Raw genomic sequence first — 19,058 nt, forward strand, 5'->3', positions numbered from 1 at the left:
CGTGATATAAGGTGAGTGCGTGTGTTAATGACTGGTGGGTGCATCCACCCACCATCATCGGCAGTGGGTAGATGTCATGAACGCAGCCACCGGTTACGCTGACGCGCAAGCCAGGGACGGGCGCCTAACAGCTACCGCTGTAAAAAAGTCAGCAATTTGTTTGTAAATTGGTTCCAGTAAAGAAAAGCCAATTGCATGCCATTTAGCCAGCTCGCTCGTGCCTGCAGTCGTTTTCCTTTACAAGTGGCTGCAAGAGTAAAGTTCCAGTAACCTGACGAGCATGTGTCATGCCAGAATCCGGAACTACAGAACTGTTGGCTGTTCTGTTTACCACTACTCAGCCAGGCTGTATGCAAGGGTGGCATTTTATTGTATATCCATTTGCCTCTGACTGCTGCCTTTGAGACCGGAACCGTTCCGAATTAACTGCTTCACAGCACAGCACCACAGCATAGCACCACCAGCACGCAACAGCAGTTGGCCGAGTGACAGCTAGGGTGGCTTTCCCACAATTACACAAGCCCCGTTGCGTGGAAAACTGTACGTTACAGCAAACGCTACCACTGTTTTCTGCGCTTCTGTGTCAGCCACTGCCACTTGTACAGCAGCACTGCACGCTGGTGACTGCAATGCAACAACCGTCTCAGCTGATGTTTCCAGCGCGCTGTCGACGGTTGCAAGAGGTGTGAACATGTGCTAACCGTCTGGCTATCAATCAACCCTCTACGGAACTATATATTCCGTGGTGCTTTGGTGAGTGCAAGATAAAGGTCTGAAATATGCGCGGACGCCTCCACCAGTCACTTCTGTAGTGCGGTGAATCCTGCCACCTGCTATCCAAGTGGACACTGCTTGGCACTGGGGAGTTCGATATGATAACGTAAAAATTGCACGTGCTTGCTGAAATCTTTTAGCAAGAGTTTACTAAGAGTATGGAGTGAGTGGGTTGTCTACTAAGAATGCAGGCCCAGCACCAAGCTGTCCACAGTGCCACTGCTCACCTTGTTGGCCAACAAGCTCTTGATGAGATTGCTCGACCCGCCACTGGCGGCAGATGGCGTGCCTGCAGCCGCTGCCACAGGGGTGGCCAGAGCAGGTGAAGGGGGTGGGGACACCTGGTTGCCGGGCGGGGTCAGAGCTCGAAGTGGGGCCGACAGCTGAGCCTTCAGGATCGGGCTGTGGCTAGACGCCGTGCCGCCGCTCGCAAGCGGCGTGCGCAGTGTCGTAGCCGCAGCTGTGCAGTCAAGGAAAAAAAACACAAGCCAGAACATGAAGCCAATCTTGAAAACTTACAGAAGCACAGTTTTAAAGGGACGCTGATGGCAAATTGAAAGCTGGCATAAATCGATTGATTACCGTGCCCTTGTGACAGAGAGACTAGCAGGGACTAGCAATTCATGCATCAGTGAGACTACAATACAGCCGCCAACTGATTTTTCGGGACATAGCGGTCCCAATAATCGAACAATTCCAAAAATCCATGAGCTTTATAAAAAGTCACTTCGCAGTGAAAACCTTGGCTTAAAATTTGCAAACTTCGCCATTTGCCACGTTCTGTTTTCAAGCGATAATATTAGATCTTATCTGAGTCAGAGCCAAGTTTCATGTCCACACGTCGCCAACACCAGACTGCACAATGAGGCCGCAGATCATGCCCTGAATGTCGCTTTACAATCTCGGTGCAAAATGAGAACACAGTCTGTTTTATGGGGCAAAGAAGGTAGCGAACACCGAGGAAGGGAACCCACGGGAAGAAATGAGCTCCTCTGACTGCACCTCGATGTCCGCGGCCGGCGCAGCCATTGTCCTGTTTTCAATGCAATTGCGCGTTCTTCTTTATAGGGAGGGCGCCCCAATGGCAACGAAGAGCGTGCATTCAACTCTAATGGCAACAATAAGGAACGAACAGTCATGCCCATCCAAACTAAAACACCCGACCGACTCCGGTTAAATCCAAGATGGTGCCTTATACAGCGCTGGCTGGTTGTGACAACGATGCTCATTCGCATCTATGCTGGGTCGAAAAAGGAAAAACAATCTCACAGTATTGCCGGTGCCGTGAATATGTACGTGTTTCTACAAAGTGTGTAACGGTTCCTAAGTAAAGTGCAAAATATTATGGAAGTCCATATTATTGAAATTCAAAAAATCAGTTGGCTCTTGTACTGGACTGAACAGTGCATTAATTTGATGTCAATCTTTTTGGGGAACATCCGAACAACATATCCCGAGCAAATACAGTCAATCCCAAACATATCAAACCCGGTTACACCGAATCATTGCTTACATTATTGATTACAGTCAAATCCCGCTTCAGCGAAATTCACGAGACCCGCAAAAAATTTCGTTGAAGCGGAAGCTTCGTTGTCATGAAATCGGGCCAGAACATTGACAGTTTGGACCTGATAGTTGATGAACGTTCCATGTTAAAAAATTTGCCAGTTTTGGTCTTTCGCCACCTCATAATGGGCATCGCGGTGATTTCCTTGGCACTCGAGAAATCTTGGAATCATGAAATAAACTAATTTTTTTGCAACCGTTTTAAAAGCGCACTTGCTTTTCACTGTGCGTGACCCCAGTACCTAGACCGCGCTGCCTGAACCCATTTCAGCGTAGACTAAGCATGAGCGCCCGCCTCACTGCGCGTTGAGTAGTGGTCACATGTGCCTTGAAATTTATCTTTTAGACGACTTACCAGAAATATAGTTGCTCCGATTCTTTAAAGACATTTTATGTTTTGCAACGCTAGCTACGAACATACCAGCGGAGTGTCGTTCTGTTGAGAGATCCATGTATTCGGTCAGTGCCGGAGTGTACCAGATAGGGAAACAAAAAAAAAAATGTTACGATGCTCGCCTGCAGCACAAAAGCGAGATTAGAGTGCACCCTAGCCAGCATCAGGCTTCTCAACGACGTGCCGCCCACCGACGTGCCGGGCAACAGCGGATTGTTGAGCCCTGCTTGCTCAGTGTCGTTAGGCGCAACGCGCAACGTGCTCCGCAAAGAAGCCTTGAAAAACGCCCTCTGGGACTAGCTAGCGGTTATCATACACGTTTAACATTTCAACCAATTTCCGCTGACACAGTTGCTTCACATTGAAATGAGTGCTATAGAACTCATTTCCGTTAAGCTTTCGTCAGCGAAGTGCACGAAAAGGCCACCGTGCACGACGACTGCGGTTCGCATGCGCGGAGTCCACGCCGTCGGCAAAACCATCGCAGGCAGTTGTACGCTGCATTGCATCTTTACGTGCACAATCTCAGCTCCGATACTGAAACTGCAAACTGTCTTAAGCAGCCGTTTTTGGTGAAAGCTATCGAAATATGGGCACATGTAAACGCGCAAAAAAAAACGGTCGCTTACTTGGAACAATTTCGTTCAAGCGGAACCTCGCTCCGAAAATTGTTCGTTGTGGGGGAAAATAACTGCATTGCCTAGTACAGTATGCTGACAAGGAATCGGAAACACTTTGTTGTAGCGGAAATTTTGCTCTCGCGGCATTCGTTGTAGCGGAGTTTGACTGTATTGCTGACATTGCTTACATGCCCTTGAAAATCCCAGGCAAAAGTAGTACACTGCCGTTCACATGTATCGAACTCCAGTTCAGCGGTACATCGGATGTATGGAACTGCGTGACAACACTGCATTTCACTCATAGAGCTGTGTTGGCAGCGCAGCCTTGAACGCCTGCTAGCAGCGCTAGTCATGTGAATATGTTGAAAAACCAGGTCACAAGGGAAGATATCCTTTGATCCGGCATACTTAGTTTCAATGCGGCACCACTGCCACACAGGGATCCCCAAGTTCCGTGCACTGGCTGTCATGTGGTGAAGCCAACCTTGTTACCGGAAAGCTCTCGAGTGGCCTGCTTTGCGGCTGAAGGCACTGTGCATATCAACTGTACCTTAGGTTTAATGAGATATTGTGTTTACAGTACACCAGCAACAGGATTAGGTGAATGCAGCGCGATGCACGCCCCACGCTGTGCTGCACTACGTTCACTGCACAAAGCGAGAACAGTGCGTTTTCCAGAGCAACGACGGCCATGAAGATCCGAGAAAGGGAACCCACTGGAAGAAGCGAGATGAAGCGAGCGCCTCAGGCTGCAACCCCACCCTCAGATCTCCCCATCTGCACCACACCACATTCGGTGACGTCTAAGCCACAGTGGACGCTGCTGCTGCTGCCCTGTTTTCAACGCAGTCTTGCATTCTTCTTTGTAGGTCACCTCGATGGTAATGAAGAGTGTGCCTTTCTTCAACTCGAGTGGTAACAATGAAGAACAAACATTGTATTTACTAGTGTAATTTACGCACCCCAAACTTTTTACCCAGTTTTAATTTTTTCTCACATATCTTGTGCTCTCTGCTGCTCAATGCTCACCTTGGGTGCTGATGCTGAGGCAGCTGGTGACCTGGATGGGCACCGGCAGTGGGTTAAGTCTCTTGCGGAGGCCGTCGTGATGAAAACTCACTACACCGTTCGCACCGTCCACCCGCCGGATGCCCGTCTGTGTATACACCGCCCTGGACAGGCAGAAAGGAGAGTGCACAACGCTCACATCACATTTGACAGCTGAAACTGGGCACCTTCGTCAAGAATAGAATACGCCATGCAGTGCTGTACCAGAACTTCATTAATAAAGTGAAACAAAGCCGTTCAAAACAAAAAAATTTGGGTTCAAATAAACGCCTCTGATTGCCTATCTATAAAGTTCTACTTCGCAACAATGTCCACATGAGTCTGTGCACCAGGCAGGCGCATTCTGAAGAACAATACAAATTTGGAGCGAGCCAGCAGTTTAATGGCAGTACCAGGCTGTGCTGTCACCAAAGATAACCCCAGCATGCACCATCTTTGCCAAAAGTAACCAGAGTGGGGTTTGCCTCATAACCGTATAGTGGAGCCCTCACAGCACAACCCCGAAAGACCAGAAGCTCTTGAAGCTCTCAAACAGATTTGGAGATTAAGTGCTTGGCTACACAACTTAGAAACAAACCCCTAAGCTTGCTTACTTCTGGAAACGACAATACAAGACACTATTGGACGTCCACCACACATCACGGCATAGTCAACGAACCCTAAGCGCAGACAACAGAGGGATAACAGTTTCCACTGGAACAAAGCATTAAACATGCCTGTCCAACTTCCCTGTTGCAAAGGGCACAATATATAGCACCATCTCAGTCCCTAGCACTGTGTACACAAAACACACTGTGGAGACCAGAAGAAGCAATGCTGCAACGCAACCGTTGACTCACTTGACACAGTTGGCAAAAGTTGATGCACTGATGACGCTCTTGCGACCTGCCTTGCTGCAGAAGGTCACATATTCCGAGTAGATGTCGTTGCGTGCCACCGAGCAGCCCGTAGGGGCCGGCTCGTACATGGCCCGCACCCAGGTACCCGCAAAGGCCTCCGTGTCCAGCGGGTCGCTCTGTGGGGCCGCTGTTGTCGCCAGGGCCGTGCCGCCCGGCGAACCCACCCCGCATGACGGAGGACCCGCTGCTCCAACCGGCGGACCTGTCCCGCCTGCCGGACCTGCACTTCCTCCACCACCTGCTGCTGCCGGAACCGCACCTCCCAACGAACTCTGTCCCACACCACCAGCACCCATCCCGACCGGGGTCGCGGGTGGGGCAGTCATGGGCAATGGAGGGGGAGGGAGCGGGTTGTTCGCTGGAGGCATCGGGGGCAGAAGCGGGTCGACGGTCTCGATGAGCTTCATGCCCTTCTGGGCGAGTGGCCCGTATGCCAGGGGGTCCAGGGTGAGCAGGCTGACCAGGATGCCCATGGAACGGTGGACGAGCAGCATGCGCTCGCAGGCGTCACGGCCCAGCTCGCTGAGCATGTACAGGGCCTCGAGCGCATAGATCAGCAGCATCAGGTCGTGCACAGTGAGCAGCTCAAAGACACGCCGGAACATGGCCGTGTCGAGCGTGGCCAGCAGGGTGTCGGCATTGCGCTCCTGGCGACACAGTCGAGCTAGGATGTCCAGGCAGCGCACCACCAGGTAGCGGTCCTGCGACTGGATGCCCTCGCGGGTGAGGCGCAGCAGGGAGCACGACCAGCGCTGCCGCTCCCCCGGCCAGGTCCTCGTAGCAGCGGCCGGATGCCGCCTCATCCTCGTCTTCTTCCAAAGCAGGATACAGCACCAGCTGTGAGAGAGAGAGAAGCCTCCCTTTTACAGCAAGTATGCAAAGACTGCCTTCTACTAGAGACTGCACCACTACAACCAGACCGCGCACAGCTGAAGCAGTATGAAGCCCGGAATGAAGAATACAGGTGAGAGCCGAAAGCAAGCAAAAGGCACACAAAGAACCGCGTTCAGACAATGCGGGATAAAGCGTGCAACACAGATTACAAAACGCACGCACCTTAGAAGCCAGGTTGCCTATGGTGTCCAATGCCACTTGGCGTAATGTGGACCAACGACTCAATGCAGAAAGCATGACGAACCTGTAAGCAAACGGAAGACGCCAAGAACGTCTCATACTGTTCCCTGTGCAGACGAGTTCTCAGACCAAACATGGCAGACAGCTGGATCTAAAATACGATCAGCAGACCAGCTCAAGTGCATCGCTAGCGCCAGCAGGTAACGAAAGTGCATGCCCAAACACTCAAACAACCACACACAGACATTACTTTTTACCAATCCAAAGTTCTCCCAAATGCCCAAGAAGAATGTGCAGCCCAGCGAAGAACAAACCTGATGAATGTCCGGTTCTTTGCCAAAATTACAGCGTTGCGCTCTTCAAAAGAGAGATTGTGGAAGATCAGTGCAATCTGGAAGAAAACAATCCGTTTCAGATGAGCCTTCACACAACACCCGGTTCCAACAAATGAAAAGGAAAAAAAAAAAAAAAAGGCAGGAATGAGAAAAAGTGGCCACCCCCAAGCAACCCAGCAAGCTTTCTCAGAGTGACCTCAGAGAGGGCACTCTAGAAAGGTGAACACGTGCAAGTTCACAGCTGCAAGTGAACACTTGCAATCGGCACTTGCATGTGCCTTCTTCGACACTTGCAAAGAAGAGTGGGAAGGGGTGAACAAAGAACAAAGAAAAAAATAGCTTGGGCATCCACTCACCCTTAACACTCTTTGGCCTTCTATACTGCGTGTCCCTACTTCATAATTTAAGTTAAAAAGCTCGTCCTCCTCGTCCTTGCTGCCTGCAATGACCATGGGAGAGGAGGAAACGTCACAAGACCATCAGCAGTGAGACAGGCAATCTCCGAGAGGTCGCAGGGAGAACGCACCTTTGCCGATATTGAACAGTGCTATCGTCTCGGGGTCTAAATTGTCCTCCCAGAAGCGCTCCATCCTCCGTCCCTCCACCCCCTGCCAGCACTCAAGCAGCATGGGCCGCAATGTCGGATCCTCTGCAGGATAAACACAAGCCAGCACATCACAAGCTGCGCCAGACAAAGGCGACCATATCCGAGTCACACAAATGCCAACTGCGCCGGACAAAGGCGACCATATCAGAGCCGCACAAATGCCAACTCCCTTGTCTGGTCTGCCCTGAAACTGAAAGCACTGTCAACAATTTCTGGCCACTGAAGCAAACTTGGTTAGGCTTGTTTTGGTGGCAACCGGGACAGTTTGCAAAGGCTGGCAACTTCCATGCACAGGTACTGAAAGTTGCTCCCAAACCCAGACCTATAGTTGCAGTGTATACACAGTGCCCCCCCCCCCCCCCCCCCCACTTTTCCCTACATACACATATTTGTGTCTTTCTGCATTTTACATTGCATACCGATGTAGGGTCTTGCACGTGAGGGCTAGTAATTCGTATTAGTACACCACGCTGGACTCTAAGCTTACAGTAGCTGTCCTGCAAAACTGGAACCATAGTCGGAGAGCACTGCCAGAAGAGACTGTTGTAATCACTTTCCTCTGCAAGCTCACCACCACCACTTATGCCTAAGCAATGAAGCGTAGAGGCAGTGTGTATGCAAGAACACTGCTGGCGTGGACTGAACTTGGTGCCTACAAGATCACCCACTTCAGCCAGGATCGCCCAACACTGTTTTGTAAGTTACACTTCCCATTGTGTGTTACATTGCGTGTTACATTGTGTGTTACATTGTGTTACACTGTTTTGTGTGTCCAAGTACAAGTTACATTTTGTGCCATCTGCCACCAACCCCACATACCAACCAGCTCAAATCCTCCACCTAGCTACAGAAGCCTTGTCATGTAATACCTACACAACCAAACCATTGCCTACATCTACTACAAAAAGTTTTGCTTGATCATAAAACCCTTCCCACGTACACACTGCCCAAGAGGTGGACAACGTTGCCCAGAAAAACTCAAACTCTTGCCTTTTGAAGAACACTTGAAAAGCGTTCTAAAGGCGTCCAGTTTACTACACCACGGGTCGTGCAAACTAGCAACAATCGCTTGCAGAAAAACCATTTCCCTTCTTAAGACTGCCCTCGCTCACCATGCAAATGTTCCAGCAAAAGTAAAAAAAAAAAAAGAAACACCCTTTACCGGCTGGGAAGAGCCCCGCCTGGGACAGGAGCAGGTCGAGCAGGCGGGGCATGCGGTCCAGCCGCAGGCTGTGGCGCCCCTCGTTGGACAGTAGGGTGCACACGTTGAGGCACAGGGCCTCCTCGTTGGGCAGACCGCTGAGCAGCGACATGACCAGCTTGCTGTACTCCGACGAGGGGCCCAGGCACGGGGACAGACCCAGCACCAGCCGCTGGCTCTCTGCGGGGCAGGGCACAGAGCGTGGCACCACATTTAAAGGGCTGTCCCCATCAAATTCTTCTTTCCTGGTCAATTCCTAGATGTCCGGAACATTCAGACACCAAGCACCTAAGACTGCAGCCTCACACAAGGCAAAGGCAGGAGGGGACGAAGGGAGACACAAAGTACTGACAGTTGTGTACTGACAGATGAGTGAGCATTGTCAAAAAGTTTTTTCAAAGCCAACGTGCAGGTGGCACAAGGAAGGCAGTTTGCCAAATGTGGAGAACTGACTAAAGAGTAAAACACAGAGTTCTATTTTTGTTCTTGATAGCAGCTTTATACTGTCTATATATATATATATATATATATATATATATATATATATATATATATATAAAACAGACAGGCACATGCGAAAGATAGCGGCAGCTGTCAAGTACACACTTGCCACTTCAAAGGCGTCACTAGCGCCTCGTGGAACCGGATCGCGCCTGTGTCTCCCATGTGCGGTTTGTCTTCAACCAGTATCCGCCGAATTTTCGCCGCTCCCGTGAGGGTGCCACATTTTGTAAAAAAAGCAGACGCTGGCATGCAGCATGTCACACTGACTCTCCCCATGGCACAGCTCACACCATGACACTTCCTGTTTTACATGACTAACATGTCCCTGCCTTGATGCGAGAGCATCACCACATACAATGCCCCCCCCCCCCCACGCTTAAAATAGGCACAACAAGTGCATGTGCCTGAACCAGCAGCACTTCCAATCTGCAACAGGTATTGCAGCTGCAAATGCACTGCAGTTTTAAATATGCAACAAAAGGCATCATGTGATTCCTTGAGACAATGCAGAGGTGGGCGCCAGTTCTAGGAGGTACTGATAGCAATAAGTTGGTCTACCACCAGGTAGCATAACATGCCTCGCGTCTATAAATGTAGAACTCTGTTACACTGACCATTCAATACTGTTGCATTGTTGTGGTCCGCACTTCCCATGAAAGGTGTCGACTCTGCTTTGACTTATTCACTGTGTTTGCTACATTTCGCCTTTTCGGTTTTTATATTTTAAAAATTTCGCAAAATTTTTTCAGTGCTTATGTCAGAACGTCGGTTTTTCTCGGCAAATATTATTTTCGATGAATTAATTACTGTCTTTTTTGTTGATTTAATGTAGCAATCCTGCGTGGTCATACGTCACATGAAGTCTATCTTGGCATTTTTGTCAGCATGAACAGTTTATTTGCCAGTAATTAATGAGCATATGGTAGCACTTGGAGCTGTGCTTGAAGAAATTGCTATCCTCGTTAAAAGCTTAATGAAAGTTAAATGAGATAGCTGCCAGACAAAAATGCAAATGGAAGTTTACTGTAAGAACTATTTTAACATGTCATCGTTAGGTTGTCGCACTTGGTTGAGTGTGAGGGAGGGGCATCGTGTGGTTTGCATGCTGATGGCAGAGATGGAAATGCCGCTTAATCATCGGAATAGTTGGAACACGATTACTTTTTTTTTGTCCATGCAAGATTTTGTGTTAGCCTGCCTGCATGGAGCTGATTAATCTGCTTAACGAACTAACTGGTCTAAGCAGGTGCTGACACAGTAAAAAGTCGTTAATTTGGACTTCATGGGAGTGTGAAAAACCTCCGAATGTCGATCCCATACCCATACAGCTAGCTAGCTGTATGGGTACAGCTAGCTACAGCTAGCTAGCTATGCCTTGAAAGGCAAGAATATACTGACCTTTTTCGGTTAAATCTGAATTTTGAAAACTGAATTCGGCATACCTTTATCGGCTTTTTTTCCCTTTGTTTAAGCCGGAAAGTCCGACCCGAAGCTACACGCGGTTTAAAAAACAACCTTCTGGCGACATAAATCCTAATTCACCGAAAACTGAGAAACCACTGCTGGGTGCCTCACACGCTCAGAAAAAGCTGCGAGTTCGCGCAGTAAACAGTTAAAGGGTTAAGCATGCCAGACAAACTCACACAAATGCCTCTGCTTGCTAGCCTCGTCAAAGCTTAAAAAGGCCTTTTTCTGATTCTCACCGGTGATGTCGTGCTGTGCCCGGTTGTAGTACATGGGCACCTGGACCAGAGTCGAGCCGTTGGACTTTCGGCCGCCCCGCGACTCCGAGCCAGGATCCACTTCCTCATCCGCATCTTCTCCGAGGAAGTGCACCTTCTCAAATAGGCTGAGGTACCTGCACGCCAAGAAAAAAAAAGGAGCTCAGAACGCCTGCGGTCGTCAAGGTGTGGTGCAGGAAACAAGTACAGAACTCAAGTTCCCAGAGAGAGTTTAAGAGTGCATTTCTTTACATCTCTTTCCCTCACAGTCAAGCTTAGAAGTACTTAGTCACAGCACCACACTACGAGGGCAAGGTCTTTCCCAAAAATTCACCATTTGGTAAGTGAAGCTTCGATATCGTGCAAAACTACACATGAATCATGCGCTTCACACCTGGTTTAATGTGGCAGGGTGTGCAGTATGGTTCCCACCAGCTGGGAACACCCAACAGCGTGGTCTCGGGGACTGTTGTCCCTCGAAAAAGCAATACAACAAAGAGCGAGCGAAGTGGCGCGCAGCCCTGATTACAGTTCACAGTTGACATGAGGTCCAGCAGACTCATTTCTTCGTCAATATACCCTGCCTAACAGAGGCCACTCTAACTTAATATGGGAGAATAAACGTTGCACTTGTACTACTCTTTACATTAAAATAGGTGGTACCTGTTTGTCTTCATCACAGTGTACATGCCCACATTTCACGAGTGGAAAGCTGGCATTGAAACTCTTAGGTAGTTCTAGCTATTTATTTAAGTACTGAGATGGGAAAGAAGCAATGTCTGGTTTGGTTTGGTTTATGGGGGTTTACTGTCCCAAAGCAACTCAGGCATTGAGACACATTGTAATGAAGGGCTCTGGAAATTTCGACCACCTGGGTTCTTTAACGTGCACTGACATCGCACAGTACACGGGCCTCCAGAATTTCACCTCCATCGAAATTCAAACGCCACGGCCGGGATTGAACCCGCGCCTTTCGGGCCATCAGCTGAGCGTCACAACCATTTAGCCACCGCAGCGGCAAACCAATGTCTATCATGCTAAACATAACCTTTTCTGTTATGCCAAAGAAAGGATTCCTTATTAAGAATGTGGACACTAAACAAAGCGCTTGCTGATGCAGTTTCTCTTCCATCACTCCTCTGTTACTCATCTCGTATCATAATCGTTGAAACGTAGGCATTTTGTTCCCTGCAGAAATCAAAGGACCACTTTTTTTTAACAAGAAACGCACAAACGCTCCTTCACATACAGCGGTATGAAGAAGCTTAGAAATGTCTTCAAGCATGCAAGAATGTTGTTCGTACCGGTTCAGTGCCCAGTGGTTTCCCACCGGTCATCTCACAATGAACGAGCGAAAACCACCTGCCTGTAAACCAGCGTTACCCACCAGTAAAGTGGCAGAAAACTGCGAAGCCCAAAATGACAGGCAACAGATATATTACACGAAAAAACTTGCGCAAAGTCTCGCACTGCCCCAAACAACCCTGCAAGCATCAAAGCATCAGCAACAGCCGGCGCCGATCACGGGCGTGCTTCTTTTTTTTTTTTTCGCCACATATCCCGTCCATCTTTTATTAAACCGAGCAATATACCACACACAAACAAAACTGCGATCGTACAAGTAGTACATTTCCGAGGGAGCCCCAGCTACAACGCCATGCGCAATCGGAGAACAGCAGCGCCCAGCCCACAAAAAAAAGAAACCATCAAAAGCGAACAGTCGCGACGCGGCCCGGTTTCCCACGGTCCTCTTCTTCGGGCGGCGATAGACGCGCCAATGTCGGGCATAAACGCATAACGGCCCATTCCGTCGTTGCCCCAATGGACGCTGCACAAGTCAAGCCAAGCAGGGGGGGGAGGGGCTTCAACAGGGCGCGATCGATACCAAACATGGCCGCCTCCGCGATCTCTCCTCTGGCCGGCGAAAAGTGTATCGGAACAAGATAATACATCAAATGAAGACCAGCGCCCGGTCTGTTCCAGGAAAAGGGGAAAGAAGGGTGTGGGGGACACCAAGTCGTCGCGCGATTCTCAATTTGATTTTTTTTTTAACCTCCCGGGCGCGACGACGTCATGGCGGATGGCGCGTCGCCACCGAACAGACGAAACGAACGAATCGCCGGCCAGAAAGCAGACGACGCGGTCGCCCGCCGGCGAGCAGACGATGCGACGAGGCTTAGCAAGGCGGCCGCACCAGCGAACGAATAAAAAAAAAGATACATTCGCCTAAAAAAATAAAGACAACGACGCAGTAAATAAAGGACGTGCCTTCTCCGGCTTCCTGTGCGTGTGTGTGATCGATGAACAAAGGCTTTCACGGCGCGCGCGCGCTATATATGCTCCGCTTTCTCTTTCTAAAGCCGGCACAAGGCACGTAACGCCATTCAAATCTGCGGTCCGACAGCGACGACAGACCGTGCAGACAGGAAAACGACAAAAAATAAAGGAAAGAGCATTCCGCCCCAGAAAAAAAAAAGTAAAGCCAACCGGGGATCTTTAATCATGACAGTGGCGAAACTAGCCTCGTGTGTGTCGCGTGTGTGCTTCAAAACGCGACGCGCCCGGCGGATGAAACAGGAACGTGGACTGCCGATCGTGCCGCCACTTGTAGGCGACCACACGAACTAAAATCGCAGCAGATGACCGAAAACGCGGCGCATGCCCGGTGGGCGGAGAAACGGGAGAGGTTCACTGCCGATCGTGCCGCCACTTGTGAACGAGCGGACGAACTAAAACAGCGGCAGATGATCGTCGCTGGAAGGATGTATGCCTATAGACTTCACAGCTAGTGGAGGCTCCACGTCTGCTATACAGTCGGTAATAAGATTTTTTTTTTAATTGAACGCACACACATGAACGCTACGGCCAACGAAACAAGCAAGTCCCCAAAATGGAACTAAAACAACAGCCGACGTTACTCGGACGGACGTATTGATCTAAATGGAGCCTTCTGCGGTGAGACTGCTTCGGATGATTTCAAAATGAAAATAAAAAGCAGCTCGCTACGACGATAAGAAAAGCAACAACTAAATGTCGGAGCTCACTTTCTGGTCATTCCAAATTGCGAAACACTATAGTTCAGAAACCGTGCGCTTACGAACCAAGCTAGGCGTCACCTGTGAGAAGTTTTTGAGCACCCACGAATATGCAACTTTCGCATTCGTTCGCCAGTCACAGGTGGCGCGACAATCTGCACACCTACAAGTTCCGGGTCAAACCACACGCCACATTTTGAAACACGGGGTATGACGGAAGTTGGCGCTCGCAGTATCCGCATATCCTGGGTTCCGGGTCTAACCGGCAGCTTGCGGTTCATTTCTAAAAATTTCCGTAAGATTATATTCTATGCAGTGACTCCTAACCGTAATGAAACCCGCTATGCAAAGTAAAGCAACACTTCTTTGAGATTTCAATTAGTTTTTTTTTTCTTTTCTCGTGTAATTATTCGAACGCAGGCACAGATACTAGCTGGTTCTCGATCCTTGGCGCAACTGGAATCAAAAAACCACCGTCAAAAGATCGAGGTCGCTGTTCGCTTCAATGCAGTTGGAGTCGAGCTCGAACCAACGTTCACAAGTACCAGTGCAAGTCGCAAAGTTTTTGAATATATTTTTTCCCGCGCAGCCTACCCAAGACGCAGTATCCTCTTTGACGACTATCCTCGAATTCGATGCAGAAGTAAACAAGCAGTCACTTTCGTATGGCTCGATTTGTATTCAGGGGGCTGCGTGTTCAGCGCGCGGCAAAACGACATCCGTCTGAACCCCGGCCGTAGAGAAACCAAAGCTAAAAAAACAAAATGGCGCCCATTCCGGAGGCGAGCAGACGGCAGTCGAGTCGCCGCTCGCAGCGCGCTCTGGCGGCGGCGAGCGAAGCGAGCACGCAGACGGACACCTGGCCCGAGCGCAAACAGAAGCAGACGAACGGCCCGGCAAAACGCTCAGCAAAGGCAGGAGGAAATAAAGTACAACCTAAGCGTTCACAGCTGCCGCTGCCGACACCAACTTCACACAAATACAAACCCTGGCCGCACTCCAAGAGGAGCTCTCTCTCGATATCGGAGCCTGAATTATGGTCATCAGTCCAGGTGCGCTTGCGCGGGGCTTTTTGTTGTTATTTCGTTTTAACGAGCAGACAAACGATATGCGTGAGTTTCGAATGGCTACCTCCTCCTCCCCCAACATATGAAGTGCAATGCCGAAACAAATGACGTGCTAGCTCTCGTCCAAGCAGAGCGGCCAGTCGAGCTATATAGTTTGTTTCCCCAGATTTCACCTCCGGTTAAGACGAAATGTTCGAGCCAGCACTTTGCGAACAAAGAGAAATCTTGGCTTGTCCATGGCAATCGAGAGAGAGAGAGCAGACGTCGAAATGAACAACAAAAGAAAAGCCCACAAACCGCAGCGCTAGTTCTTTCTATTGAAACAGCAGCGAAACTATGGGTTTTAAAATGTGTACTTCTGCTGCCGAATTTACGGAACACAAAATTTATTCAAAATTGTCTAGACGAGGAAATAAAGCACGGAAAGGGGGGAGGGGGGTGCCACAATCTATGCGAGTTTCCCGAACAGCGTCATCAAGAACTAATCACGCGCGCAACCTGTACATATTTATTACTGTGTACATAGTTTACGCATATCACCTCTGCCCCCTATCCCCTCTTCCTGACCCCTCACCTCTTTCATTTCATTCCTCCATTCTGCCCGCTATCCTTTTATGTCCGCTGCCACAGCTCAGGTGCTTCAGTATCGATGGCAGATGCCAGGGCTAGCAAAAAAAATTCCCCTTGCTTTTTATTATTATTGTAATAAATCACTTACTACTACTTCGTGCATACAGTGCAACGCCAGGTTGGCTAGAACTACGAGCTTCGCACCTGGCTCGGCTAGTGATCGGCCAAAAATGCCATTGCGTATCTCGAAGCAATACTGACAACGCTACCCTGCCCGTCCGCACTATTCACACACGTTTCTCCACCTTCCTTAAGGCCGCGGCTCCGATAGCAGACAAACCGGAGGCGCCGCGCCACGTTCGGAGAACCAACGACGCTACGCACCTCAGACAAAGAGCAAAAATGGCAGCCCGTGCATGGTTCCATCCCGGGCCCCTACGCCACCGTGCGAACGAACGCAAGGAATGGCGCTATCTGGTTGCACGGCGGACATGTCGTCTCCGCTGACCATACCTGCCTGTCACGCGAACCTACCTGCCTTTCTTCTTCCTATATCCGCCCCACGCATTGTTCTCCAGCCGGTTGCTGGCGCGCGTACCAGAGCACGTGCTTCGGACGCACGACGCCTCCGCCAGATCACTTCGAACTGCTCATATTGCTTTGAAGAAAGCAGTGAATAGGCAGTAATACCCGCGCCACACAGGCAAATTTGATGCCATTAGAGAGTTTTAGTTTCACGTACGTAGAGCTCTTACGGGTGACCAGTGCGCATGCGCAGAACGCAAAGGGTATGCGCGAGTCTCACGCAAGACCTACGGAACTATATATAGACATACACATATGCCGGGGTCCTATGGGACTGAGTGCGCCAACTTTCGTTAACTTTTTGGCCGTTGAGGGCGCTCGGTTGATCTGTTCGTCTGTCATGATCATCATCATCGTCGTCTGCTTTCGACAAATGATTTCTCTTTTCTCACTGCCTCCCTGTGCATTTGCCCAGTCTTATTATTTTGAAGCCTAGTAATGAACAACGCAATTATGACATTTCTTCGAATCATAGCGGTGAATATTTTGTTCGCGCGCATGCCAGGCGTGAGACTTTCTGGCATCATTCATAGGCAATGGATGAGTGAATACTCACAACGTAGACAAATGACAAAACTATTATGTCCTTGAAGTAAAATAACCGACGCCTTCTTGCTCAACAGATTAACTGTAGCGCCAAGCCGCCCATAGGTGCAGTTCCCTAGCGGCAAAAGGCATGAACTAGAAGGTGCGCGCTGGAGCAGTGCCAAATGTGCAGGTCTCTAGTTCAGTAGGTCTTGGTCTCACGTACGTACGTGAGATTCGGATTTTTACGTTGCGGTCTTTGCGTTGCCTGCGTACGTAGCGTTGACAAACATGGCGGCGCCCTGCCCGCCGCTTCACAGCGATAACAGCTTCGTCGCTAATCCCTCGAAGCGATATCGTGTTCTAAACTGTTGTATTCGCCATCGATTAGCCCATTCTTACTCTCGCATAAAGTTTCAAGCGACAAATAGCTTTTGTTTTTCAGATATAAGGGCGATTTCCCAGCTGCTAAACTGGCTTGGCTTTGACTCGTCTTGTCTTGAGAGTGGCTACAGCAGTGTCTGCATCTGTCAGTAGATGGCGCTAGGAAGAGCGCGCGGCGTCTGTCGCGTACGTGCAACTAAAAGGGTCTGAAACGACATGCGCGTATGTTACGTAGACTTCTCACGTTTGCGTACGTGAACTCCGTACGTACGTGAAACTAAAACTCTCTATTAAGCGCCCACTGCCTCAAGTTTTAATGGCATTCGGGCGGCGCCGCGCGCATAAATTTAGTGGCACCAGCCTTACCGCCGTTCGCGACCTACTGAATTCGCCACAACTCACTCGCCCGAGCAATGCGCACTCTCGTCCCCATTCCGCGCGCAAAAAAAGCCCGCAACTTTCTTAGTATAGTAAGCGGTCAATTCAGAACTTTCAGTCAGACGAGGCATCTATACTGCACTTTTTATGCGAAGGGCGCTCCTTTTGTTACCAGCACTTGTGACAGCTACTCTCTGCTTGTGTGCTGAGGCACGCGAGTTTATGGCTACATTTTTTTCCAATTGGCAAGCAAGAGGATTTGTATTTTGAGCGAAATAATTTTTATAATGCGTTTGAACAACATTCCCGATATACTGTGCTTATCATAAGCACCGTTTATGTCTACGTGAAATTTTTTTCACTGCTTTACAGGCGTTATCATCGTCACTTTCGTGGCACGAGATTAAACGTGGACGTGCCGCACCAACCCCGAAAATAGTGGAATGAACAAACCCGAGGCCTTAACCATTTACTGCCATTTCTTGTGCGCCTGTGGCACGGGTATACAAGCCGTCATCAACGTACTTCCTTTTATGCAACGGAGGGAGCGGTGTGCACTGTACAAAAACACCGGAATCGCCGATGCTCCTACTACTAGGAGTATTAACGACACTTCCATGCAAAGACAGTACGGGTGGTGTCGTCCGCCCCGTGCTCTGTGTCCCTAGAAGTAGCGCGCGTTTCCACGAAATTCCAGAGGGTTCAACGAAATCCGTCTCACCACCTAATAATCATCTCAGAAACGTACTTCGCTCGAAAAAAAAAAAAATGAAAGCGCCAAGTACCCTCGCATCGTTCGTCGAAGAGCACGTCTCTCTCTCTCTCCCTCATCCACCGAGCGTGCACACAAGGAGATCGTGGCGCCAAGCGCAAAGCCCGGCAACCATGACAGTGCTAGACAGATGTGGAGAGAGGATTCAAACCTGGACAAGGAGGAGGAGGGAGAAACGCAACGGAGACAGACGGACGCCCGCACAGGGCGCGGGCGCTCTATGACGAACGCGCAATTACTACGACTGCGAATCGGCGAAACGATGAAAACAACGATAAGGGCGGCCGTACAGCTCGCCCAAAGGCCTGCCTGCCAGCCTCACGGACTTCCCAAGTCGGTGCGAAGCTCTTCGGGCAGGCACCTGGTAGGCGGGCCCGGTCGAAACCGTACCACCAAAGAGAGAGGGGGCGGAGGGAGGGGTGATACGGCGGAGAGGGAGGGGAGACGGATCGATATTCGCCCGTCCGCAGTGCAATACATCTTGCGGAGCAGAGCGCTCGGCGCAACGTTGCGTTCCGAATTGAAACGGCCATACCGTCTGCACCGCGCGACGAGCGCTGACCATATATATGCCGCCAGAATGTCGCCTCGAGAGCGCGGTGGCTTTCTTCGATTTTTTTTTTTTTTTGCTATTCTATTTTTCCTTTCCCACAGAGTCCCGGGAACGGATTCGCCCGCGGTGATCGCATTTAGGCTTACATGCTGTAGCGCCGAGGCTAAATTAAATTACCGAGTTTCTACGGCGGCTAGAGAAAGAGAGGGAGAGAGAGACAGCCACACGCCGTGGACTATAATTTCGACCAAGCACTTGCGGGGGTTCCGCCTTCGACGTGCGCCCGACGGAGTCCCGGAGAACAGGTCGGGAAATCTGACGCAATGAACGTGGTGGCTGCCGGCTTGCTCGGAAGAAAGTCACTGGATGCCTGTCTCCATGGTGACGATGCTATGCACATCGTGTCAGCGGGGATTCAGCTTTCGA

The 19,058-nt window shown here is 49.9% G+C and overlaps 1 protein-coding gene across 1 annotated transcript in view; it reads right to left on the reverse strand.

Moving 5' to 3' along the window:
- The window catches only part of Bap170 (Brahma associated protein 170kD), a 67,565-nt gene that overhangs the window by 16,228 nt on the left and 32,279 nt on the right, over positions 1–19,058 (reverse strand). Inside the window, 10 exon segments of the mRNA XM_077637477.1 lie at positions 1,002–1,234; positions 4,384–4,526; positions 5,262–6,085; positions 6,087–6,158; positions 6,378–6,459; positions 6,710–6,786; positions 7,087–7,169; positions 7,257–7,379; positions 8,500–8,718; positions 10,746–10,900. Of these exon segments, the coding sequence (XP_077493603.1) occupies positions 1,002–1,234; positions 4,384–4,526; positions 5,262–6,085; positions 6,087–6,158; positions 6,378–6,459; positions 6,710–6,786; positions 7,087–7,169; positions 7,257–7,379; positions 8,500–8,718; positions 10,746–10,900 (2,011 nt within the window).

The sequence above is a fragment of the Amblyomma americanum genome, chromosome 9 (assembly GCF_052857255.1).
Source record: "Amblyomma americanum isolate KBUSLIRL-KWMA chromosome 9, ASM5285725v1, whole genome shotgun sequence".
In the NCBI taxonomy this organism is placed as follows: Eukaryota; Metazoa; Arthropoda; class Arachnida; order Ixodida; family Ixodidae; genus Amblyomma; species Amblyomma americanum.